Genomic DNA, 26784 nt, shown 5'->3' with positions numbered 1-26784 from the left:
ACTGCAGAATTCAGAGGTGCAGATTTCGGCATTCTGGTGTATGAGCAATAAAAGGTTTGTATGCAGGAACAGAGCATAGTCAAGAGAGATACTCTTCTTTATTTCATTAAAATTGCACATAGTAGGATGATATATTTCGGTTACATTGGACAATGATGAGATTGTGTGCTGTTTTTTGGTCTCTTTATTTAAAGGAAGAGTTATATGCATTGGAGGCAATTCAGAGAAGATTCACTAGATTGATATCTGGAATGAGCAGATTGAAAAAGGTTGGATAAGTTAGCTTCTACTGGAGCTCAGAAGAGAGAGTGGTCACCTGTTGGAAGTTTATAAGATCCTGAATGCTCTTGACAAGTTGGAGTTGGGAAGGGTGTTTCCTCTTATGGGTCAGTCCAAAACTAGGGATCACCCTTTCAGGACAGAGATGAGATTTTTATCTGAGTTTTGCAACTTTAAACTTTGCTTCAGGAGGAGGTGGAGACAGAGTTATTAAATATTTTTAAGACGGAGCTTAACAGATTCTTCTTAGGTAAGAGAATCAAGGATTACTGAGATAGATGGAAACATGGAATTTAAAACAAATAGATCAGCTGTTTGGTGATGTAGGCTTGAAGGGCTTTCTTCTGCTCCTAATTCACACGTTTGCATGTATTTCTGGTAAGTTTAGGTGATGGTTTAACAGGGACATTTACATTTTTTCAAAACATTATTGCAAATACATACTGCAAATTAGTGTATGGAACGAGAAAAGACCTTATAAACAAAAGACACAGTTATGAATGATAGAAATAATCTATTGACTGTGGTTGGTCAGCTCAGTTGGCTGGACAGTTGGTTTGTGATGAAATGATGCCAACTGTGCAAATTCAACTCCTGTGCTGACTGAGGTAACCGTAAGAATCCCACCATCTCAACCTCTCTCCTTGCTTGAGACATGGTAATTCTTTATCGAATGAGAAAGCAGCTTTAATTCTCTAGAACTATGGTTACTACCTACACAATCTTTTTATCAAGCTGTAGGTAGACTGCAGTTTTGAGAACAGCAAGATTATCTTGAGTGAACACAACTATCTCTCACTTGAATGTTGCCAGCTTAAAATCACAAGTTAACGTGTGGCTTTGAGATAACAGGACATACAACGGAAGGGAGCGGTATCCAGACAGTTTGTTCCCAATGTGGTCACACCCCACAGAGATCAAGGTTCATAATGGGTTTGGTGTGACCTTGTGTGCAAAGTGAGGAATCCAAGTGAGAGAAAACAACTCTCCGCAGAAGCACAGCCTATTCGATAGGTTGGATAGTGCTGCTTGACACCTGGATCAGAAATTCATAGCATTTAAGTCAATACTTCCAACAGAACCTCCCTTTAGGTAGAAAAACCCCATAAAACTCAAAGGAAATATTTCAGGAAGAAAAAAACTTAATCATCCCACAAAAAACTCACCTTCTTCACAGCAAAGCTCACTCCTGAATTGTGGATTGCATACCTGGAAGGAGAGATTGTGGACTATGACAACAAAATATAGCAATGTGATATAGAAAATGCTGTAAAACGTTACCTGGTGTCCCATTACTTAGGATAACCATTTCCCATCACCTGATGGAAGTGCAGAGAATTCCTCAACCAAATACAGATCACGCAAACTATCTTATTATCCCAAACCAGACATCCACCAACAAGTATAACTGTTAAGTCCAATTCAAAAAATTGGATTGCTGCATCATCCTTCATTTCTTTTCATGGTACAATTTGGGCATGCAAGTGAAGATTAGGTTTTAAACTTGAAGGAGATAGCCACTGATATCAGCAGGAGATTTCTAAACAGATAGGTGTTTGATAGAATCGGTTCTCAATGGCGTGGAGGTGGAGTGTGTGGGGTAACTGTTGTTATGAAGAACTCAAAGGAGTTGCAGAAGTTGGAAAGGAATCTGCTGCCACATTTGTGGAAGCAGGGAGTAACAATCCTTAACCCTGTGAAGTAGGATCCCGGAGATGATGGTAGTGGCAGAGCGCGGGTTCTGAAAGCAATATGGTTAGCACTGGTGGTTGGTCATCAGAATCACAAGCAATGAAGGGCATTTATTGTGTCCTCAAGGCCGTCCTCTCCTCCTTTGAACCTTTTTGGCAGAGGCCAGGTATCATCCACCTAGATAGCTGGTGGAACTTGAAATCAGCCAATAAAATCTGGAATTATGAAACATTTATTTGCAATGGGGAGCACAAAACTATTTTTGATTGTTGCGAAAACCCATCTGATTTACTAACGACTTGAAAGGAAGGATAATATTCAAATCTGAAAAACAGGTTTAATCAGAGGTTTCCAGCCTCATCTTAGCATTTAACAGGCAGTTTTGCCCCATGACTGGTTCGTTCCCAGCTCTTATCCCATTTCTATTAAACATGGAACAGATTAGAGTTGGGTTTGAGATTTCTAAACATTGTACAGATTTGTATGCGTCCAACTCACTTGTTTTTAAGATTAAAGTGATCCTGATTCAAACTTTTATTGCTTTTACATAATAACAATTTTGAATGTTATCATGGCATCATTTAATAACAAATGTGTGACCCAAGAAGAGGAATGAGAGAAAGACAGTGCAATCATCCCATCCTGGTCGGAACACAAATCTCAAGTATAAATGTATTTCCTGTTAAATTATGAGGTTTAGCATTATTTTTGAAAGGGTACCAAAAAGATTTACAAGGATGTTGCCATGGTTGGAGAGTTCAAGTTCCAAGGAGAGGCTAAATAGGCTGGGGGTATTTTCCCGGGCACGTTGAAGGCTGAGGGGTAACCTTATATAGGTTTATAAGGTCATAAGGGTGAAATGCCAAGATCTTTCTCACAGGGTCGGGGAGTCCAATACTCAAGGGCATAAATCTAAGGTAAGACAGCATAGATATAAAAGGGATGCAAGGGGCAACTTTTTCACACAGAGGGTGATAAGACCACAAGACATAGGAGTGGAAGTAAGGCCATTTGGCCCATCGAGTCCACTCCGCCATTCAATCATGGCCGATGGGCATTTCAACTCCACTTTCCAGCATTCTCCCCGTAACCCTTAATTCCTCGTGGCATCAAGAATCTATCAATCTCTGCCTTGAAGACATTTAGCGTCCCGGCCTCCACTGCACTCTGCGGCAATGAATTCCACAGGCCCACCATTCTCTGGCTGAAGAAATGTCTCCACATTTCTGTTCTGAATTGACCCCCTCTAATTTTAAGGCTGTGTCCACGGGTCCTAGTCTCCTCGCCTAACAGAAAAAATTTCCTAGCGTCCACCCTTTCCAAGCTCTGTATTATATTGTAAGTTTCTATTAAGTGTCCCCTTAATCTTCTAAACTCCAATGAATACAATCCCAGGATCCTCAGCCGTTCCTCGTATGTTAGACCAACCATTCCAGGGATCATCCGTGTGCATCTCCGCTGGACACGCTCCAGTGCCAGTATGTACTTCCTGAGGTGTGGGGACCAAAACTGGACACAATACGCCAAATGGGGCCTAACCAGAGCTTTGTAAAAGTCTCAGTAGCACAACGGTGCTTTTATATTCCAACTCTTGAAATAAATAACAACATTGCATTCGCTTTCTTAATCAGGGACTCAACCTGCATGTTTACCTTTAGAGAATCCTCGACTAGCGCTTCCAGATCCCTTTGTACTTTGGCTTTACGAATTTTCTCACCGTTTAGAAAGTAGTCTATGCTTTTATTCTTTTTGCCAAAGTGCAACCTACTTGTCACCTCTTCAAAGAATTCCAACAGGTTTGTCAGGCATGACCTCCCATTACTAAATCCATGTTGACTTGTTCTAATCAGACTCTGCTCTTCCAAGAATTTAGAAACCTCATCCTTAATGATGGATTCTAGAATTTTACCAACAACCGAGGTTAGGCTAATTGGCCTATAATTTTCCATCTTTTGTCTTGATCCTTTCTTGAACAAGAGGGTTACAACAATGATCTTCCAATCATCCGGGACTTTCCCTGACTCCAGTGACTTTTGAAAGATCTCAACCAATGCCTCCGCTATTTCCTCAGCCACCTCTCTCAGAACTCTAGAATGTATCCCATCGGGGCTAGGAGATTTATCAATTTTAAGACCTTTTAGCTTTTCAAACACTTTCTCTTTTGTAATGGCAACCATACTCAACTCAGCCCCCCGACTCCCTTTAATTGTTGGGATATTACTCATGTCTTCCACTGTGAAGACTGACGCAAAGTACTTGTTAAGTTCTCCTGCTATTTCCTTATCTCCCATCACTAGGCTTCCAGCATCAGTTTGAAGTGGCCCAATATCTACTTTTGCCTGTCGTTTGTTTCTTATGTATTGAAAGAAACTTTTACTATCATTTCTAATATTACTGGCTAGCCTACCTTCATATTTGATCCTCTCCTTCCTTACTTCTCTCTTTGTTATCCTCTGTTTGTTTTTGTAGCCTTCCCAATCTTCTGATTTCCCACTGTTCTTGGCCACTTTATAAGATCTCTTTTTCTTTAATACATTTCCTGACTTCCTTTGTCAGCCATGGCTGTCTAATCCCTCCCGGTTAATCTTTCTTTTCTTGGGGATGAACCTCTGTCCAGTGTCCTCAATTATACCCACAAACTCCTGCCATTTTTGCTCTACTGTCTTCCCTGCTAGGCTATGCTTCCAATTTATTTTTGTCAGTTCCTCTCTCATGCCGTCATAATTACCTTTAATTTACCTGTAACACCATTACATCCGATTTTGCCTTCTCTCTTTCAAACTACAGACTGAACTCTACCATATTATGATCGCTGCTTCCTAAAAGTTCCCTTACTTTAAGATCTTTTATAAAGTCTGGTTCATTACAAAGCAATAGGTCCAGAATAGCCTGCTCCCTTGTGGGCTCCATGACAAACTGTTCCAAAAAGCCATCCTGTAAGCATTCCATGAATAGCCATCCTGTAAGCATTCCATGATGGGTGCATGGAACAAGCTGACAGAGGAAGTGGTGCAGGCTGGTACAATTACAACATTTAAAAAGCATCTGGATGGGTACATGAAAATGAACAGTTTAGATAGATATAGGCCAAATGCTGGCACTATTTCCTTGCAATATAACTTTGAGTTTATTAAAACATCTTTAAATACTTCCATTTTAATATACAGAATGAATATTACTTCTTACAGCCCTCCACCAATTAACTGTAAACTGCCCTTAGCTAGGAGCTGTTCGGTTTACTTCGCTCATTAATGACAGACAATTACAGACACACACATGATCTTAATGATTCACAATAAAAAGTTCAACCATACACACAGCCTATTCAGCCTATCTAGTCTCTGTTAAACATTTGCCTCTCCTTACTCACTTAGTCGAATTCTAATCTGCTGCTCCATCCCCATCAATATTCCTCTTGTTTAACCACTTAATTGGCATTTAATAGAATCGATGCGTTCAGTTTCAAATATGAAATGGCACTGATGACACTCACAAAGAATTGTAGCAGAGTTGTAATCAAAGTGGTTGATAGATATTTTATAAACTGCATCTACCTGCTCATAACTTCCACGATTCTAGAATACTCATCACTGGGATTTTTCAGAGCCTTCCTTCTTGTGGCAATATTGTAAAAAAGATCTTCCACCTGAAAGCAGATGCAAACGTCAGGAACACTGCACTAAAAATCCAGCAGTCAAGCAGAGCTAAGGCCACTGCAGCAACCAAAACCCTCGATACTATACTTTACTTTTCTATGTTGTTTAAGGATATATCTGCTGAAAATGTGTTGCTAGAAAAGCGCAGGAGGTCAGGCAGCATCCAAGGAACAGGAGAATCGACGTTTCGGGCATGAACCCTTCTTCAGGAATTCCTGAAGAAGGGCTTATGCCCGAAACGTCGAATCTCCTGTTCCTTGGATGCTGCCTGACCTGCTGCGCTTTTCCAGCAACACATTTTCAGCTCTGATCTCCAGCATCTGCAGACCTCACTTTCTCCTTAAGGATATATGAGTCAAACACAGATAAATGAATTTAAAGATTAGTTTAGCTTTGATAAAAGCGAATGACATTACAGGTTCATGGTACAGAATTCTTACAAATTTCATTGCTCATACAAAACTAAGACAAATACATTACCTGCCAATTTCAAACGTATTGCAGTGATAACAATTCAAAAGTATTGCTCTGATTTTAAAGTGCTATGACATCCAGCAGTCATGAAAGACACTAAATGAATACAAATTCTTTCAATTGTACATTAATTGTGCTTAATTATATACAGGAATTAAGTATTAACTCAGAATTTACTTGAGTCCCTCAAACTGGCAGACCAAAATGTGGATACTGGGTTAGAAAGTGAATGCCTATAATGTTTAACTGTATATAAATATTAAAACTGGAGCAAATATTGCCTCCAGTCCTATACTTCAACTGGCTTTCTCACTATCGATCCCTCGAAAATGATTAGTATGCCAGGGACTGCTTTCTGTACATTTGCAACTGGGATGAATCTCTATCTAACTTAATCTTGCAAAAAAATACCTGAGCTTGAGAGACAAAAGGGTTTGTTTAAAGATACTTTCACATGAATTACTTTTAAAGTATGTACTCATGCTGTAACCGCTCCAGTTCGCTGTGTGTCTGAAATGAATGTTCTTTGCACAATGCGAGAAAATTTAAGGACTAGCTTTATCAACAAATGTACCAGACCAGAACAGAGCAGAAGGTAGAAACTTGAAGGCAGATGCATTGGCAGTTAACAAAACAGTGTCAAATATTTATATATATGTACCTATCCTAAATGTGGAACCATAAGAATTATCACAATGTGGAGTCAAGTAGAGCATAACGCTAATACACTTTCCTAGATGACAGCAAACCAACACTTTTTCATAGCTTATCCAATTTTCTTTCTTGAATGGAAAAATAGATCTTCTGATTACAATTAAATAGAAAAATAAAAGTGCACAAGCAAGAAACAGCAATCTAACTCTGCAAGAAAATGTGATGGACATGGATGCAGAACCAAGCTGGAAGACAAAATTCACTAGGTTGCATGTAATGTGTGTTTGATTTGAGTCAAGGCAGAGACTGAAACTTGATTGGAAAGACAGAAATGAGCTGCTGCAAGAAAAATGGATGTGGATTTAGGAGGTGACCGGCAGACTTTGGAAAGGGAGATTGCATATTGGGAAGAAGTGCTGGGTTGGGTTATGAATATTAAAACAACCAGATGATCAATCAAGAATGAGAGGATAAAAGTTAAAATATCAAAGAACTTACGGTAATCTGTGTACCCTGGTTTCCAGCACATGGCTTTGGAGGAGCCTTTAACCTCCCGTCACAGTAGTTAGCTCTGAAGAATAAACATAACGTAAGCTTCATGTATTTTTAAAAGTGCATTCAACTGAACCACTTTCCTCATCCTGTTTAATTTTTCAACCAAAACAATGGTTTAAAAATGCTAGGACATATCTTGTCAATCCTTGCATGTCGCACACATCTAAACCAGCTGAGTACATATGACACTATTCTCGAAGTCCACATGCCCCCCAATGATACGTGAAGCTGCAGTGCTATTTAAAGCTCAAAATCTGAAGGTCAATTCTAAAATCTAATCTCCTCTCGGACTTGCCGTATTTTCATGGTCTAACGAGATATAAAGAAAAATAATTCATTCCAACAATCAAGATCTAAAACTAAAGGTTACTAGATGGTATAACTTTAAGAAAATGAAGATTTAAGGACAGATGTTATGGAAAGCAATAATGCAGCATAGCTCTTCACCTTTTGAAAGTATAGGGATTTTCAATGCCCTAAGGCACTGTTGATCAACCTACCTGAATTATCCCAGTAGCTGCAGGAAACTGTCCTGCAAAAAGGCCATCACCACATTCTCATTTTCAGGTGCTGCATTCAGGTCAACATGTTGTGAAGATTAAATGCGCAGATCTTGGTGTCCTCAGATCACATATTGGGAAGCTGCAGTGATTATTCTGGCCATTCTTGATGAGAATAACTCAAAAGGGCACTCATTTATCAGTTGAATCCAAGAAAGGGAATTATTAAAACATTTACCTGAATGCACATTTTCCATCAGCAGTTTTGGTTGTTACAGTGACATGTGCCACATGGCTTATGCTGGCAAGAGCCTAAAAAGCGAGGAAGTAGAGTATTCCATTAGGAAATGCTTTCCATACAGTAAAATTGCAGTTTAAAAAGAATTTTAAGTTCAACTGCTAATATCAGGCACCCTTTGAATTTTTCAGTGGGTTAAATGTCCATGTTATTCCAGAGTCAGGTGATCAAAAGGTTTTCTTTAAAAAAAAAGTAAATAAGATTGCAGTGGAGTACAGACTTCAAACACTTACCAACTCATGATTAAAGTTTACAACTTTATTGACAGTTGGCATCAAGAGTTTAGAGGATTTGGAGAATTACAATGGTCAGTATGGGCACACAGAAACAAAAGAATTACAGTAAGTAGATAGATTTAGGGACAGAACATGCAAGATTAACAGGGTTATACAGTAGATTTGGAGTGAAAGAAAATGCATCTAAAGTTGCCAGAGTACATGCTACATTTTAAATAGTTAAATGCAGGAAAGCAGTTGAGTCAGCTGGTTCTCCCGAGACACGGGTAGCTATGCCAAAACAATACAAGAAATGAAGGTGAACATGAATTTGCTTAACTGTAGCACTAATCACATCACTATTGTTTGTACATCAGAGTTGTGCGCAAGAGATGGCAATTTGGCCAATCATGCTTTTTCTGGTTCTTTTGCCCAATTAGTCCACTCCCCTGCTCTCTCTTAAATGGAAAATTAAGGGCTATTAAGTAGTATATTTATCAAATTCTCATTTGAATCAGTTTCTAGTATCCTTTCAGACAGTGTATTCTAAATTACAAGAACTTGCTGCATTTAAAAAATCCACACGCCATGACTAGTTCTTTCATTCACCTTAAATCTGCCTCTGCCTTTCTGCCAATCAAAACAATGTTTTTTCATCCTATCAAAAACATTCATGATTTTTAACAGATAAATCAATTACCCCAGAGAGCTAACAAAACACGTTTTATGGCAGACTGTGCATCAGAGCTTATTTTAGACACCTTTAACTCAGCTTGTGCTGACCACTTAGTTATAATACCTCCTTCTGCAAAAAAGAAGGATGTCTAATAAAGAGTCAGTGGAACTGAAACACTGACTCTGCTTTCGCTCTCCACAGATGCTCCCAGATCTGCCAAGTTTCTGTAGCAATTTTTGTTTTTGTTGTTGAAGAATCTGAGACCGAACAACTTAACTTCTTCCAAAACTTGACTTTGACAAGGGGGCAGGACAAACATTGCCCCCTCCTCTTAGTGAGCTGGAATAATTCAGTGTCTGCCTGAGAATTACAATATCAAAGGCTCATCAAAACGACAAAACTAAGAGATGATTGCAGATGTCGACAGAAATGTGAAGTCTGTGGTAGAGTTATTAAATGCTTAAAGTAAATTATTTCACATCACTACAAAAGGAGTGTAAGTATATTTTTATGAAACTACATCAAATCCTCAACATTTCTCAAAAGGCTTCACCACTGATGGATTACTTTTGAAGTGGCATCACTGTTGCAGGTAAAAACACAGCAGTCATTTTCCAGGAACATTGGTCTGTTTTTAGCAGCGCTAGTTGAAGGAAGGAGGTTATCTGTCATACCTGTGACCTTTTACATCCAGCAGAATAGACAAGTGGGACCTCAGTTTAATTTGTCAGCTAAAAGGTGCTACACCTGACACACAAGAAACCTATAATCATTAAGGAGACTTTGCACAGAAATTACAGCTAAGTACAAAGTAACATTTCGTCTGCTCTTTCAAGACATTTCTTTAAAAAAAATCTTTATAAAATGGCAGACAGCTTAATCTCTCTTAAGGTGCAAGTTGTATCACCTGTACAATTCCAGATGTTAGCCTCAACAAAAAAAGGCAAACTGTTCAAATTGTGGACTAAGTTTAATTAATTACAAACCCAATGGGTGAAGTGGCAATGCTGATAAGGATGAAAATAACGTTCCTCAATGTAAAGTTCTGCTCAACAGAATATTTTGAAAAATTGGAAGAAGGTCTGACTGAAAACAAGATACCGAGCTTAGCAGAATAAATTTTTATACTTATGATTGAATAGTTTATGGAACATTAAAAGGTACTTTACACCAAATATTAAAAATACCTGAAGTTTTGGTTTCTTTCAAGTTTACTTGCATTTAATGGTGATCATCAGGAAAGGTAAACATATTAAGATGATGTCTTGGAAGTGCACGTTTTTCATGGGCCATTAAGAAACTAATTCGATAACTTAAACTGGATTTTTCAATCCCTATTTTAATTGTTCTGACTGTAGACAGTACAACTAAAATTCATTTCAAAATTATCATAAAAGAACTATCAACTTCCATACATACCTCTCCTCTGAATCCATAAGTAGCAATACTAGCGAGATCTTCAAATTTCTGTAACTTGCTTGTAGTAAATCTTTCACAAAGTATTTCCAAATCTTCCTTCTGTTTATGAATAAAAGATAAATTGGTAATGGGGGAACCATACAAAAAACACATTACGTTGACATCTGGAAAGTTATGTAGAATAGGATACAGGACAAAACTGAGACACTTCTGAGTCAGCTTATAAGACAAAAAAGACGGCAACATGACAAGAACCATCTCTCACTCTTATGAGCAGCTCTACAAGCTGTTCTCAAAACTCCTCCCTAGACTTTGCAACATCTCAAACTTTAAAAATGTTCGAGAAGTCCCTCACTCTGATCAACCTTTCCATCTTGATCTTTCCCTGTCACAACTTGACTTTATTTCCTTGCTCAATATATGTGAAGTGCCTTTGCTTGTTCCTTTCTGCTAATAAGTGCCACAAGTGTGTATACCATCTTTTTTATGTAAAATTTCCTTCTTTCCACTTTTTGCCGTAATTTTCATATATAACTTCCAGCTCCAGGGGACAAAGATATTGCCAAAACTAACCCTCTAGAGTTGGTGCACTGGCTTTTCTTTCTGACAGAGCATGATATAATTCAGAATCCATTCTTCAACATCTTGTGACAAGTTAAGAAATCACTGTAGAAAGGGATACGAGTATGATCCTGATCTATTGCATTGTATGACATTTGCCTTATTTAAGCTTTAATAATTTTTAAAATGCAAAACACTCCCCCAAATGACCACATTTATTTGAACCATTTACAATTTGGCTTTAGACAGCAACAGTGCATAAAGCAAACTTTGTCCACGTGCTAATCTTTATGCTATTACAAATAGTATCATCAGCACCAGCAATTAACAACCTTAACAAATGCTAGAATTGAACTTACACTGAGACCACAGTTTCAGTGATGACATTTAATTATATCTGAAATCTATCATTAAAATAGGAAAAAAAAATGTATTCACAACAATCATCTGGGATTTCTATAATTATGCCAACATTCCCATTAAATTTTCAATGGTTTGAGGAACAAACGAGGGAATGGACTGGAAAAGGAAAAGAAATGAGGGTAGGTGACAGTTGGGAGATCCTAGTAAAGAGAAAAAGTTGTCAGTTTACAATTACAAAAATCCTGAAATGATTATTAAAGAGTGAAAATAGAAAATGAACAAGGAACTACACAATCAAAAGTCGGAAAATACAAAGACAAGAAAAATTAGTATTTTGGGTGAAATGAAAAGAAAGAGAAAGTAATCAGCAGCAGAGTTTGGACAGGCATTGGTCCTAGAATGATAAACTTTCAAATATTTCCGTTCTTTGACCCTGATGTAGATTGATAGACACAGCATTGATCATAGTGGAGGAAAACTACTACTCTTAGGGTTACAGAAGTGGTTTAGTTTCAGTTTCTGAGCAACTCTGCAGGGATCTTAGCTGAAGATAGCTATGTAAAGCAGTTGCTTCTGACAAAGGGAGAAGGTATTTTAGATTTGTTAAAATAGATTACTTCCAAGTAAGGAGGTTAGTAATTGTTCCAGACCAGAAGAGTTGTGGAGGAAACTTTGAAGGAGTTATCTGAAGCGGAGAAAGTTTAAATTCAGATGTATGAAGATTCTAAGGAAAGACTTTCAGATTCTCCAGACTGGAAATTGAAATCACAGTTAAATTAAGTCTATAGAGGTAAGACAGAAGGAGATTCTCACTAGTGCAATTATTCTAAAGGTGCTTTTTTGGGGTCTGTAAAAGTGTGTTTCAAGATCCATAAAAGTATGTTTTTCGGATGGATGGGATCATATTTTTAATCATTGTTTCAATTTTTAAATTTACTTTATGTATATAAGTATTTTGGTTTATTCTATTGTATCTTCATTTCTTTTGCAAATTAAATTTCTGTTTCATTGTTAAAATCCCCCGAAGTCTGAAATATTGAGTATTTATGTTTCAGTGAGAGATCACCTCATTAATACAGATGAAAAAAATAATGACCTGTCAAGGCAGATTTCCTTTCGGGACCCCAATAACAACATCTGTCTGAGATCTATACACCGTAGAATGAGCCAGCTGATACACTTTCAATGCGGAAACTCTACTCAGCACAGGGCCTTATGGGACTAAAGACACATATTTGCTTACCTCATAGTCCTGACATTTTTAATCAAAGATTTGTGAAATTTCAAGCCTCTAAACATAAGTCAACATCTTTGGCATACATGTTATGATGTCTTACCCTGATGCCGGTCCCATTATCCTGGATCTGAATCAACTTCAGCCCACCATCCTTTACAGTAACCTGAATACTTGTAGATTTGGCATCCAAACTATCAAAACAAAGCCAAATATCCTGTTATCACATCACATGAAGGTATTTTGTTAATTCGGGGCAGAACTAATTTACAGAATGCAAAGATACCAAGACAATACAAGTAAATTACAAACTTTTCTTTTACCAGACTGAGGTACAAATAAATTCAAGACCTACAAGAAAGCTGGATATATCAAACAATGTATCATTTTACAAAAAAAAACAGATAACTGTTTCTATAATTATCTGAGGACTTCAAAACAACAAAATCTACACAGAATCTCACAACATTCATAAGCTTGTATGGTTCTTCAAAGCATCCATTTCAATTCCATTCATCTGAATTCTTGTTACTCAGTGTGCACACAAGGTTAACTACAGGGCTACTTTAACTATTTCACCAGGCTGTAAAGAATACTCATTTGATTAACATATAGATACCTTGGTGAGGGCAGAACATAAAGCTAGAGTAGTACAGAGAGGTAAAACAAAGATCAGCGGATCCTGGAAATCTGAAAGAAAAACAGAACTTGCTGGATAAACTCAGCAGGTCTGGCAGCATCTGTGGAGAGAAAGCAGAGTTAACATTTTGAATCTAGAGGAGAAAGTGAGGTCTGCAGATGCTGGAGATCAGAGCTGAAAATGTGTTGCTGGAAAAGCGCAACAGGTCAGGCAGCATCCAAGGAACAGGAGATTCGACATTTCAGGCATAAGCCCTTCTTCAGGAATCAAGGAGGGCTTATGCCCGAAATTCAAAAATTACAAACCTGATTCCAATTTTTATTTTGATGTATTTGTACTGACTTGGGTTTCTCATTGTGCTCCATATCTTGAGTCAGTGCTTTGAAGAAAGACTTGAACATTAACAGTTTTCAATTTTGAATCTAGACTCTATTTTAATAGAAAGCAATTGCTTTTGATTAAATCGCTGAGTAGGAATCCAACAAGTCACTCAAAATTTGGAAACAGATCAATGAATCGTGCCATTTCATTCAAACATAAATAGGTGAAATTGTTTACCAGTTATCCATTTAACATCTGGATTTATGCGGGTGAACAGCATTTTCAGTTTTGCAGGTGGTTTAACACCGAACTGAGGAATAAAAGATATTGTTTTGTGCCTTCTTGTTTTATGGCATCTTCAGGGCTTGCTAACTGGAACTCAACAAACCTACAAAGTATCTTTTGGCTGATCACATGGAGAATTCGCAACTTTTTTAGAGAGGTACACAAGGGATGGGAAGAAAGCGAATTATGCACAGTACGATACATTTCTAAGCAAGCAGCTTTTACTACGAGTCACATTTTAAAATAATCTAAATATAATTGTGAATACAATGAATATATTCAAGATGCTGCAGAAATTGAGGAAACAGGTCTTTCCCAAACCTTGAAGATTGGAACTGTCATTGTCTACCTGATGAGTGCAGTAGCAGCTATTTTACACATCTCCACTGAGTACTTAGCTTTGCTACATTGAAAAAAAAATTAATCTATCTGCTCATTTTTCAAAAACTACAAACCTGATTCCAATTTTTATTTTGATGTATTTGTACTGACTTGGGTTTCTCATTGTGCTCCATATCTTGAGTCAGTGTTTTGAAGAAAGACTTGAACATTAACGGTGTTACATGAGTCAAAGTGCCCCTATCAAAATGAACAATATTTTGGTTCACTCAGCATACATGGACATTGTTGGTTGGCTAGCATTTATTGCCCACCCTTAGTTGCCCTTGAGAAGGTGCTGGTGAGGTGTTTTGTGAATCACTATGTTGTAGATAAACCCACAATGCCCCTAAGCAGCAAATTACAGGATATTGCCCTAGTGACGGTGAAGGAATGGCGAGATATTTCCAGGCCAGGAATGTTAGTGGCTTGGAGGAGAACTTACAAGAGGATATGATATTAGCACCTTGACACCTCCATTACAAAACGAAAATGTAACTTTTTTTTCAATGCATGTGTATAATTATATCCCATATTACCTAACATTCCATTACTCAAGAAGAAAATGGGATTATCAATTTTCATGGTCTCTTAATTGTCACTGCTGGTGAGAGAATTGTGGTGCAACTATGTTTTTTTTTAAAAAAAGGGATGAAAATTAAATATCTGCAGCATTACAGAACTAGGAGCCAGGAGACAAAAGCCCTTCCAAAATTAAAACACATAAGCTTGGGGGGGGGGGGGGGGGGTGGTGGGGGGGGGAGGGGGAGGGGGAGGGGGAGGAGTCTGTTGTTGAGGCAGCACATCCCTGAGTTCTGGCACCTGCAAAAACAGGTAATTTGGCCCATTCAAAAGGAATCAGCTTGTAGCCTCTACTGGTGTAATTCAAGTTACAGTGAAATTGTGAAGAGTCATAGTCATACAGCATGGATACAGATCCTTTGGTCCAACTACGTTTCAAACTTGGGGAGATTTAATAGAAACTTACAGGGTAATACATGGCTTGGAAAGGGTGGACGCTAGGAAATGGTTTCTGTTAGGCGAGGAGACTAGGACCCGTGGACACAGCCTTAGAATTAGAGGGGGTCAATTCAGAACAGAAATGCAGAGACATTTCTTCAGCCAGAGAGTGGTGAGCCTGTGGAATTCATTGCTGCAGAGTGCAGTGGAGGCCAGGACGCTAAATGTCTTCAAGGCAGAGATTGATAAATTCTTGATGTCATAAGGAATTAAGGGCTACGGGGAGAATGCCGGTAAGTGGAGTTGAAATGCCCCTCAGCCATGATTGAATGGCAGAGTGCACTCGATGGGCCGAATGGCCTTATTTCCACTCCTATGTCTTATGGTCTTAAGACAAATTAGTCCCACCTGTCAGCACTTGGCCTATATCCCATATCCAAAAGGTCATTCCTCTACTTCCTGCACCCCAGTGAAAAAGTATCAGTCTTTCCAGTCTATTTTTATTCTCAAACTGTCCATTCCTTGCAACATCCTGGTAAATTGTTTCTAAATCATTTCCAGTTTAATAATATCATTCTTATAACAGAGCGACCAGAGGAGCCCTCACCAACACCCTGTGCAACCTCAACATGTCGTCCCAAATCCTATACTCAAAAGGTCTGAGCAATGAAGGTAAGCATGCAAAATGCCTCCTTAGCCATACTGACTACCTGTGACACAAATTTCAAAGAATTTTGTACCTGAACCCTTCTCCAATACCATTGTCGAGAGTGTGGTGCTGGAAAAGCACAGCTGGTCAGACAGCATCCAAGGAGCAGGAGAATCAACATTTTGGGCACAGACCCTTCATCAGTTTCCTGATGAGGGGCACATGACCAAAATGTCAATTCTCATGTTCCTTGGATGTTGCCTGACCTTTTCTAACACCACACCCTCCTCGACTGTGATCTCTAACATCTGCAGTCCTCACTTTATTTTTCTATGACACCATCAAGGGTACTATCATTAATTGTATAAGCCTAATATGAATAATCCAAAACTCCAGTTGCGGTGAAGTAGTTAGCTATTCCCACAGGCAGAATTGGAAATTCAAAGGAAGGGCACTCACAGTGAGACAATATTCTGGACTAGTACCTCTGGATTGGCTGAAGTTGTGCAATTGTCATATGCCTCAGCCAAACAATCAATTGGAGAAAGTTAGGCCACACTAAAGTATGAAATCATGGACGAGCCATCAGTTGGCATTGCCCTGTGAAAAGATATTTAAACCCTGCAAATATGGCTAAACTTCTGAGCAAGTTAAAAAGTACTGTCAATTGGAGACAGAGTGAAGTAAAAGCAAAGCATCTGGGCCACTTTCAAGGAACTGCCTCCATCTGAATTACGCTGGGATTGGTGTTACTATGAGCTACATAACTAGGGACAGAGAGCGAATTTTAAACGATACAGTAGACAAGGAATCAAATTTGGGATGAGGTGGTAAAGTAAAGGGTAAATTTAAGGCAAAAGAGAATTATTAATTTAGGAAATGATTAACAGGCAGTGAGAGGAAGGGAGAGAGTATAAATCTGTGAGTAAATTGACAAACAAGGTGGAGGTTACAAAAACAATAAAAGAATAAGCATAAATATTCAATGGACATAACATTCCAAAAAAAAAGGTGAACTGAGAGCATAGCTAGAAATAAATGATCCAATGGTGATTACAGAGACAAAGCCACAGGACAACATGGATTGAAACCTGAATGTTGTAGGGTACAGATGATTTAGGAAGTACACGTGTAGGGAAATGTGTAGGGTTGCTCTATTAGTTAGCAGGTAGGCAGAAATGTTTATTTGTGATTATAACCAGATAGTGATAGTGAAATTACAATAAATGAAATAATCATTGGACCACTGTCTGCTCAGAGAAGGCTTTTTAATCTGAAGTTTTATTTTAGTAATTGAAAACATTACTGTGTTTAAAATCCAACTTTCATCCAATTCTACATTTTAATACAATTCATGCTACCAATTGATGTGGAATGCAGCCTGCTTCACTGTTTTTGGTTTTATGTCATTTAATCATTCTGTCCAGGTAGCGAGGTAGCTCATCTGAACCTAGTAATAGATAGTGGTCCACTTCCTGTTACAAACTGAATTAGCAAACGAGATGATGGAACTTCCTTTCCCTTAAAAATTCATCACAAGTATGTCTGATTGCACAGTTTGACCTCACTTAAAAACACTGAATATTTTCACTCAGATTATCATTTATCACTACCTGACTGTCCAAAATTTTAGCCCATGTATATTACAGGATAGAAGAGATGGTAACTAAAGTTCGCAGATGACAAATTGTAGGTGTTGTGGACAGCAAAGAAGATTACCTCAGGAAGGCCAATGAGCCAAGGAGTGGCAGATGGAGTTTAATTTAGATAAATATGAGGTGCTGCATTTTGGAAAGGCAGGTACTTAACAGTAAGGTCCTGAGGAGTGCTGCTGAACAAAATGACCTTGGAATGCTGGTTCATATTTCCTTGAAAATGGGGTCACAGCTAGATAGGATACTGAAGAAGGTGTTTATAATGATTACCTTAATTGGTCAGAGTTGGGAGGTCACGTTGCAGCTGTACAGGACATTGGTTAGGCCATTTTTGGATTACTGCATGCAATTCTGGTCTCCCTGGTATAAGAAGGATGTTGTGAAACTTGACAGGGTTCAAAAAAGATTTACAAAGATGTTGCCAGGGTTCAAGGGTTTGAGCTTTTGGAAGAGGCTGAATAGGCTGGGGCTATTTTCCCTGGAGTGTCAGAGACTGAGAAGTGACCTTACATAGGTTTATAAGATCATGAGGGGCATGAATAGTGTAAATAAATAATATCTTTTACCCTGGATGAGGGAGTCCAAAACTAGAGGTGATAGGTTTAAGGCGAGAGGGGAAAAATTTAAAAGAGACCTAACTTTTTCATGCAGAAGGTGGTTCATGCATGGAATGAGCTACCAGAGGAAATAGTGGAGGCTGGTAACATTACAACATTTAAAATGCATATTAATAAGTTGTTGTGGTTCTGCTCGCCGAGCTGGAAGTTTTTGCTGCAAACGTTTTGTTCCCTGGCTAGGGAACATCATCAGTGCTGTTGGAGTCTCGTGTGAAGATTAATAAGTATATGAATAGGAAATGTTTAGATTAACATTAGCCAAATTCTGGCAAATGGGATTAGATTTGTTTAGGATATCTGGTTGGCATTGACAAGTTGGACTGAAGGGTCTATTTCTGTTCTGTACATCTACGACTATCTCTGCAGAAGTTTCTCAAGGTAATGTCCTAGACCAAACCATCTTCTGTTGCTTCATCAATGGCTTTCACTCCATCATATTCACTAATGATTGCACAATATTCAGCACCACTTGTGACTCCGCAAGCATTGAAACAGTCCATGTGCAATTGCAGCAAGAACGAGACAATATCCAGGTTTTGACAAGTGGCACAGAACTTGCCAGACAACCATCTCCAACAAAAGAATCTGACCATCTCTCTTATGGCACTCAATGCCAACAGCATCACTAAAGCTCCCACTATGAACATCCTGGGGATTATCATTGACCATAAATTGGCACAGTGGTTAGCACTGCTGCCTCACAGCGCCAGAGACCTAGGTTCAATTCCTGCCTCAAGCGACTGACTGTGTGGAGTTTGCACATTCTCCCCGTGTCTGCATGGGTTTCCTCAAGGTGCTCCGGTTTCCTCCCACAGTCCAAAGATGTGCAGGTCAGGTGAATTGGCCATGCTAAATTGTCCACAGTGTTAGGTGAAGGGGTAAATGTAGGGGTATGGGTGGGTTGCACTTCGGCAGGTCGGTGTGGACTTGTTGGCCAAAGGGCATGTTTCCACACTGTAATCTAATCTAACCTAATCATAAATTGGACTGGATTAGCCATATTAAAAACTGCAGCTACAAGAACAGATCAGAGATAGGAATCCTGGAGCGAGTAATTAATTTCTTACTCCTAAAGTCTGTCCACCAACTAAAAGTGCAGTAAACTTTTTATTATTCAGTACCTATGGGACTAGGACTGTGCCAATTAATCAAATATTCTAGATTATGAATGTAAAAACACACATTAAGCAATAGAAATGTAATGCAAGGGACATACACACCATTGTTCTTTATTTATAGCATAAAATACTAAAATATTAATGCAACTTGGTTTTAAATAAAACTACCAGCAGGCAGCCTTCTCAATCACACCCTCAACTGACTACTTGGACATCAAGGTAGATAAATGGTATTAGAGGAGAAAATGATTTGAAACTGAATTAACTGTCGATATTTCACGTGACAACTTAACTGAATATGGCAATTTGACTGACAAGTATATTTAAATTGGGGTAAATAAATTTAAATACCTATCAATAAATGGACAGAATAACGCAGTAACTTTGCAGTATTTGGGCTATAATTGTTTGCTGGTTTATCAAGAGTGCAGGTTCCTAAGATACCAGGAAGAACAAAGTTTCCCCAATTGCCTGGATGAAAACAGCATCACGGAGATAGTGAGGACAGCCCTTTGTCTCCCGTGCGTCCAGCTGGTGGAAAAAGCGCAGCAGGCCAAGCAGCAAAGGAGCAGGGAAGTTGATGTTACAGCTCCAACATTATTCAAGAAACTGGACAGCAGCCAGGACAAACATTCAATCTTTCCACCATTTAGCAGCAGCATGTACAATCCACAAGTTGCACTGCAAAAATTCACCAAGGCTCTTTAGATAGCACCCTCCAAACCCATGGCCATTTCCATTTAGAAGGACAAGGGCAGTACAGTAGATGGAAACACCACCACCTGTAGGTTGCCTTCCAAATCACTCACAAACCTAACTGGGAAATCCTTTAGTGTTGCTGAGTCAAAATCCTGGAATTCAATCTAACAGCAGTGTGGGTCTACAGTCATCAAAGGGATTGTCATAGTTTAATATATTGGGATCACCACTGTTTTGCTTTATGTTTCTCATTTTTGGTTTGGAACTCTGAGCTGAAGTTGAGAATTGAACTTTAGATTTTGAGTAGTTTTTTTTAATAGAAAGGAAATGAACAAAGAAACTGAAATTTGTTTATGAGAACTAGCTTGGAAAGTTAATTGCAAATGAATTGTTTTCTACGAACACTGCAGATGTTTTGGCATTCAAGATGTGTTTTGCTGAAGGGAGGTGGGGCAGGTGCTTGGATGTTAAAAAGGATGAACAAAGTGGGGCTGGTACTGCCCAGTCAAAGAAAGAATGTTCATAAAGAAGAAAGAAACTGTAGATTAAACACATTTCGACTGGGTTTTGGGCAGAAAGCAGTGTGGCTTGAAAGTTGCTGGATGAAGTTTTGCTTGCTTTCTAGTTAGTGAATTATTGAAAAGAACTCCAATTTGTAAAATACAGGTAAAAGTTTCCAACAAACTGCCTAAGTTATTTGCATAATTAAGTGACTTTGGAATTCAAGCAAGATACATTTCTATGTGCCTGACACACAACTCAATTCAAGCATTTTGAAGGTTTAGTACCTACCATGAAACACTGAAATGGCAATTACAATATTTTAGATTTCTCTCATTTTTTTTTCTTAATTGTGTCTGTTTGTTTGTTCATCTGTATGCAAATGAGGATGGAGTTTAAAGCATATTGGGCTTAGATCATTGGTATTAAGTAGATCACCATGATGCTTATTAAAATAAATTAAGTTTTTTATTCAAATATAAATTTGGTGTCTGACATCTGTTATTTGAAACAATTGAGGGCCACTGAATCTTTTAATTTTTCTGTGTTGCAATATCCAGTGTTTGCAAAGCTGATCTGGCTTGTTGTCCCAGTGTCATAACAAACAGCATCACTTTAGCAAAAGCAACTGGGGATAGGCAATAAGTGCTAGTCCAGCCAATGACGCCCACGGCCCAAGAATGAATAGAAAAAGGTATACCTGCAAACACGTTTGTGCACAGGGCGTGAGCTGGATGATTTTACTTTACTGTGTGTGGCACTTCACATTTACCAGCGTCAAAATGCCATCTGCAACGTTGTGTTCAACACCTCCTGTAATGTCAGTGCAAGCTCATTCAATTCCATTGCACCCCTCTGAATTCCAGTCAGGAAACTGGACCCTTTTGTACTGACTGGGTTTCAGATTAAAGTACTGATTCTTACTCCAATTCCTGAAGCACTCAATGTTACTGAAAACACTTGCCTTGCCATCATGTGCTCTATTGACCAGGTCAAGATGAACCCACCTGTTCTCCACCATCTCTTTAATGGCATTCGCAGGTCTCTGGATCACCTCGCCAGCAGCGATCCTATTCACCACCGTCTCCTCCAGCCTGCGGATCACCCCGGGGGTCACCATACTGTCCCGTTGAAAGGTTAAAAACACAAACCCTCTCAAACGCAGCCGCAAAGCCACTGCCACAACACCCGCCGTCCAACCGCTCACTTGTGCGCGCGCGCGTAGACTGCAGGACGTCCCGCCCTTTGACCCCCGTGCGTCCAGCTGCCAATCACGAAATTGCGACCGCCCACATCGGTGATTCGTCCCGGCGACAACATGACAAGTCTCGTATTGATTGGACGAAGCGGCCGTCAACCATCGGCCTTGCGTCGTATCCATTGGATATTGAGGCCGCCAATCACAATGACTGGACGGTGCCCATTGGAGGATCTAGCTGTCGGTCATTGGCCCCCGTGCAGAGTCCTCCCTTCCAGTTGCAGTTCTATCGCGCGCGTCACCCCGGGCCCTTGGCCCTGGGAGTCATGCGATCGACCGAATGGCACGGGTTTGTCGTCGGAAGAGGTGGATGGCTGAGAGACTGAGCAAAGGATTTATATCCCAGTGCAATCACTGAGTTACGGTAACCAGAGCATCTTTCTTTTAGGCGTCTGAATTATTGTTGTTGACAGTGGAAAGCTTGAGAGAGACTCTTTTCCTTGGAAATGTCCCTGCTGCAAAAATCATACTTTGCATCGTGGCGATCATGTTGCAAAAGGGAAAACAAAAAGCGACGGGAAACAAACCGAGGAGCAGAGAATTTCTTATTCAGTGTGATTTACAGTCCTATGGAAGTGTTTTTCACTCTTGCGTTTTGAAAAAAAAAGCGTTGATCTGCTCCTCTCTGTGTCACAAGACATCGTGGTGTGCTAAGCCACTAATGAAGTGCAAATAAATGATTTAAATAGGAGAACACCGTCTTCAGAGATGGCAATTTTACAAATGTATCCGTCACATTTTATCAGAATTAGACACTTACAACATGTAAGAGCAGAAATAGGCCATTCAGCCCATCGAGCCTGCAAAGTCATTTTAATACGATGATGGTTGATCTGATTATCAACTTAATTTCCCTTTTCAGTGTATAACTGTACTTTTATAGAATGTTCTCTTGTTCCTGACTAGAGGAGGTGTTCATCTGGGTGTTTGAAAGGGATCTACTGAGTTTGTAGACCAATGTGGATCTGCAAATTTTTGCCGACAAGATAGAATGATGCAAACAGTTTTGGAGGCATCTCTCCAAAAGGAATTGCTGCTTTATTGTCTGATTATCTTGGTGGTATTTCCCCACATGGCCACTCCCGGTACCACGTGATGTTTGCCACTGTTCAGAATATATTGCTGGGTATACTGTCATTTGAGGTTGTTTGTTGCTACCAAGGTCTTTGCTTTGTCTATCTGGTAGTTATTGGTAGAGGATGCATTGAGTTTATACAAAGGAGTTACTGTTCTTAGATAACAAAGATTTATTGCATGATTGATACATTTGTTTGGTCAGGCATCATTACTTAGGTACATTTGTTTGGTCAGGCATCATTACTTAGGAAGCTGGAACAAATATATCTGCTATCCTCAAACCTTGCAGCAGAACTTCCCTTCTCCATCCCCATACTGTGATGACTGTAGAATGGATGGAGCCAATATAACATGAACGTAAACCCCTTCAGAACCATTATACAATTCCTCAGATACCGGCTTTCTTTCAAAGGAGAAGTTGCACTTTTTATTTGCTGGGCCAGTTCAGCTCCACCAAGGATTTGAAATTCTCATCAAAATTTCTAAGTGAAGCCTTCATAGTGTATCAGAACATTAATTCTTTTGTTGTTTCAATTTCTGCCACACTGTGTTTTTGAGTTTTGCACCACGCTTATGGAAAATGTAGGCATGACACGTAAACTTTGTACCTATCTTCATAGATACAGCTAGACCAAATGATTTTTCCAGCATTTTATGTTTGTATTTTACATTTCAGTGTTTACCTTGAGTTATATCTTGTTTTCACAAATCAGACAAATGCTGGAGCTTCATCAAATATATTTCTCCTTGTGGTGCTGACTAAGTAGACCTTTCAGTGCATCAGGTCTACTCTGCCATTCAATGTGATCATGGCTAATCTAATAATCCTTAACTCCATTTTCTAGCCTTTTTCCCATACCACTTGATTCCCTTAGAAATTAAAACTCTGACGGAGTCTAGAATATGCCTAATGATCCTGCTTCAGCCTGCTGTGGTAATAATTTCCACAGATTCACTATCCTCTGCGAAAAGAAATTTTTCTCAACTCTGTCTTCTGCATTATTAGAGTCATAGAGTCATACAGCATGGAAACAAACCATTTAGTCCATGCCGACCATGTTCCCAAACTAAGCAAGTCCAACCTGCCAGCATTTAAGAAATCATTAGAGTCTATTGTAAAGGATGTTATACCAAACCATTTAGGAATGCATAATATGATCAAACAAAGCATGGCTTGATGAAGGGAAAATCATGCCTCAAATTTTTTAGATTTCTTGGCATGACAAGCAGGATAGATAAGAGACTCGGTCAATGTAATATATTTGGATTTTTAGTAGGTATTTGAGAAGGTATCACATTTATGCTATTTAATAAAATAAGAGCTCATGGTTTTGGAGGTTGTATTCAGGATGGCATGGATAGAGGATTGACTAATGGAAAGAAGCCAGACAATTGGGACAAGGGGACACTTTCAGCATAGTGACTTGCAGTTAGAGGAGTGCCACAGGGATTGGTGCTAGGACCACAGTTATTTATAACTTATGATTATCAATAACTTGCATGAGGAGAGTGAATGTACAATAGCCAAGTTTGCAGATGACACAATAGATGGTAGTGAAGTGGTGAGGATGACAGGGTCTGCAGAGGGATACATACAGGTTAAGTGAGTCGGGAAAACTTGGCTAATGGAATATTTTATCGGAAAATGTGAAGTTATACACTTTGGAAGAAAGAATTGAGGAGCTAAATATTATTAAAGAGTAATGGGGCTATAGTTACCTGGTTTTTGTCTCCATAGCTTTGTTTCAAATAAAGGTGTTACATTGACAATTTTCCATTCCTCTGGGACTTTTCCAGAATCTAATGATTCTTGAAGTATGCTACCCAGTGCATCCGCTGTCTCTGCAGTTACTACTTTTAATATTGGAGGTTGCATCCCATCAGGTGTAGACACATTGTTATTTAATACACAGATAGTGTTGCAGCAGTGAGTTCTTGTGTCTAAATATCTGTAAACTAAGCACTACTCCAAAATCATATTGGAATAATATAGTGATACATTTTTTTTAGAAAAATGTAATGCTTCTACATAGGGATATAACCATTCCAGCATTAGTTTAGACATAAACGAGAATGGTGACTGATAAAGAGCTTTCATAATTAAATTGAAATCTTAAGAATTTTTATAACTTGTTTTCTTTTTTCAACTAACATGAATAATGTTATCAGCTATATGGTCATATGTTTTTCTTCTTCTAAGCTATAATGGAACATGCAGTCCGTTATGGACTCGGCCAGACCAGGAGAGTCGATGTTTTGAACATAAACTCTTCATGATGAAGCACCATGCTTTTTCGACTACATTATGATTATGTCAATTATTTTTCTGATTCAACCACTTTGTGTCAGTCTTCCACAGATTTCCAAGCTTCCTACTGTTCCTGCTCTACTTGGCTTCCTAGAATTTTAAAAAATTTTGCTCATGGGATCTGGGGAGTTCTGGCTTGATTAGCGTTTGTTGCCTAGTAAGCTGTCGTCTTGAACCACTGCAACCCTTGTGGCAGGGTTCTACACAATAGGTAACAATGAAAGACCGGCAATATAGTTCCAAGTCAAAATGGTATATGGCTTAAAAGGGAATTTGGAGATAGTAGTGTTCCCATTTATCTGCTACCTCTGTCCTTCTAGGTAATGGAGGTTTTTGGTTTAGAAGTGCGGTTGAGGGATCCTTGATGGGCTGCTGCAGTGCATGTTGTTGATAGTACACATTACTACCACTGTACATTGAAGATGGTAGATGATGTGCCAAACAAATGGGCTTCTTTGACCTGAAAAGTGTTGAACTTCTTGAATGTTGTTGGAGCTTCACCCATCCAGGCAAGTGGAGCGTATTCCATTACACTCCTGATTTGTGTCTTGTAGTTGATGATGAGATGTTAGAAAGATGGGAGATGAGTTACTCATTGCAAGATTCCTAGCCTCTAACTTGCTGTAATAAACACAGCATTTGTACTGCTGGTTAAGCTTAGTTTCTGGTCACCGGCAAGCGCCCAGATCAGTGATGGTGAGGGATTTGGCAATAATAATGTCATTGAAAGTCAGGAGCAATGTTTGCATTCAGTCTTGTTGGAGATGATTATTTCTCGTTCTTCATTTGGAGCCAGTATTACTTGCCTCTTATTAGCTAGGGTGTTGTGTCCAGGTCTTGTTCCAGATGGACAGGGACTGTTTCAATATTTGAGGAGTCACAAATCATGCTGAACATTGTGCAATCATCTGCAAATATGCCCACGTCTGACCTTACAACGGAAAGAATGTTATTGCTGAAGCAGTTGAAGGTGGTTGCCAAGGGTTGCCTGAAGAGGTACCTTGGAGCTGAGATGATTTATCTCCAACAATTGCAACCATTTTCCTTTTGAGTTCGGTGTGGTCCTCTCCAAATATTCCAATGGCACATCCAGACCCTGTGGAATCCTGGATACAGCAGACTCCGTGGACGTTGCCTAGGCAATTCTGATTGGCAATTCCCCATCATCTGAAACTCTCTGGAAAACGTCCCTTAACATCAGAGAATTTGGTGAGTTTGGCTTCCATCAAGATAATAGTTGCCCAGAAAATGTTGGAAGTAAGTTTCAATTTTCCAACTCCTGGGTAACTATTAACCTGACCCTCATGCCCCACCAAGCAACAAATTCCCCACCAGTTCCAACTACACCACCTAACATTGTCCTTTTCTCCTCCCTCACTGCCCTCACCCCACATTACTGGCTTGACACATGAGACAGCCCTGTTACCTCCCCCACTCCCTGCACCAGGGCATCCGGGATCTCTCACTCCTCCACTGGCCATAATGTTCCCCACTCTCCTTGCCATTGACCTCAATACACACACTTCCTCACCCTGAGCTAACCCAAGCTCTCCATTGCTTAGCTACCACCAGAACTCCTCACTTGCCTTCCACACTCCCCTTTCACAGTAGCTGTTAAAATATCAGGTTGTCCTGTTGGACATTTAAATCCCAGAACACAGCACTGATAGCTAGCTGAAAATAAAGCCATGGTTTGACTTCTCCTGACTTACTTCCCTGCCTGGGAAAGAATGGAGCTATTG

At 39.3% G+C, this 26784-nt stretch overlaps 2 protein-coding genes across 3 annotated transcripts in view; one reads left to right on the top strand and one right to left on the bottom strand.

Moving 5' to 3' along the window:
* The window catches only part of mlh1 (mutL homolog 1, colon cancer, nonpolyposis type 2 (E. coli)), a 57815-nt gene extending 36208 nt beyond the window's left edge, over positions 1-21607 (bottom strand). For both annotated transcript variants that reach the window (XM_060822896.1, XM_060822897.1), the window contains exons 1-7: positions 21407-21607; positions 12680-12770; positions 10419-10517; positions 8049-8122; positions 7254-7326; positions 5526-5617; positions 1446-1488 (exon numbers count right to left, since the gene is read on the bottom strand). In XM_060822896.1, the coding sequence (XP_060678879.1) occupies positions 1446-1488; positions 5526-5617; positions 7254-7326; positions 8049-8122; positions 10419-10517; positions 12680-12770; positions 21407-21519 (585 nt within the window). In that variant the 5' untranslated portion in view covers positions 21520-21607. The remainder of the gene's footprint in view (positions 1-1445; positions 1489-5525; positions 5618-7253; positions 7327-8048; positions 8123-10418; positions 10518-12679; positions 12771-21406) is intronic.
* A 279-nt stretch (positions 21608-21886) lies between these two features.
* Positions 21887-26784, top strand: part of LOC132812112 (TPR and ankyrin repeat-containing protein 1-like) — an 82847-nt gene continuing 77949 nt past the window's right edge. The window contains exon 1 of the mRNA XM_060822894.1: positions 21887-22021. The gene's annotated coding sequence lies outside the window, so the exon portion shown is untranslated. The remainder of the gene's footprint in view (positions 22022-26784) is intronic.

This window comes from Hemiscyllium ocellatum, chromosome 4, assembly GCF_020745735.1.
Source record: "Hemiscyllium ocellatum isolate sHemOce1 chromosome 4, sHemOce1.pat.X.cur, whole genome shotgun sequence".
Classification (NCBI taxonomy): Eukaryota; Metazoa; Chordata; class Chondrichthyes; order Orectolobiformes; family Hemiscylliidae; genus Hemiscyllium; species Hemiscyllium ocellatum.
Note: the sequence above shows the minus strand (reverse complement) of the source record. Positions and strands in the feature narration are given on the sequence as shown.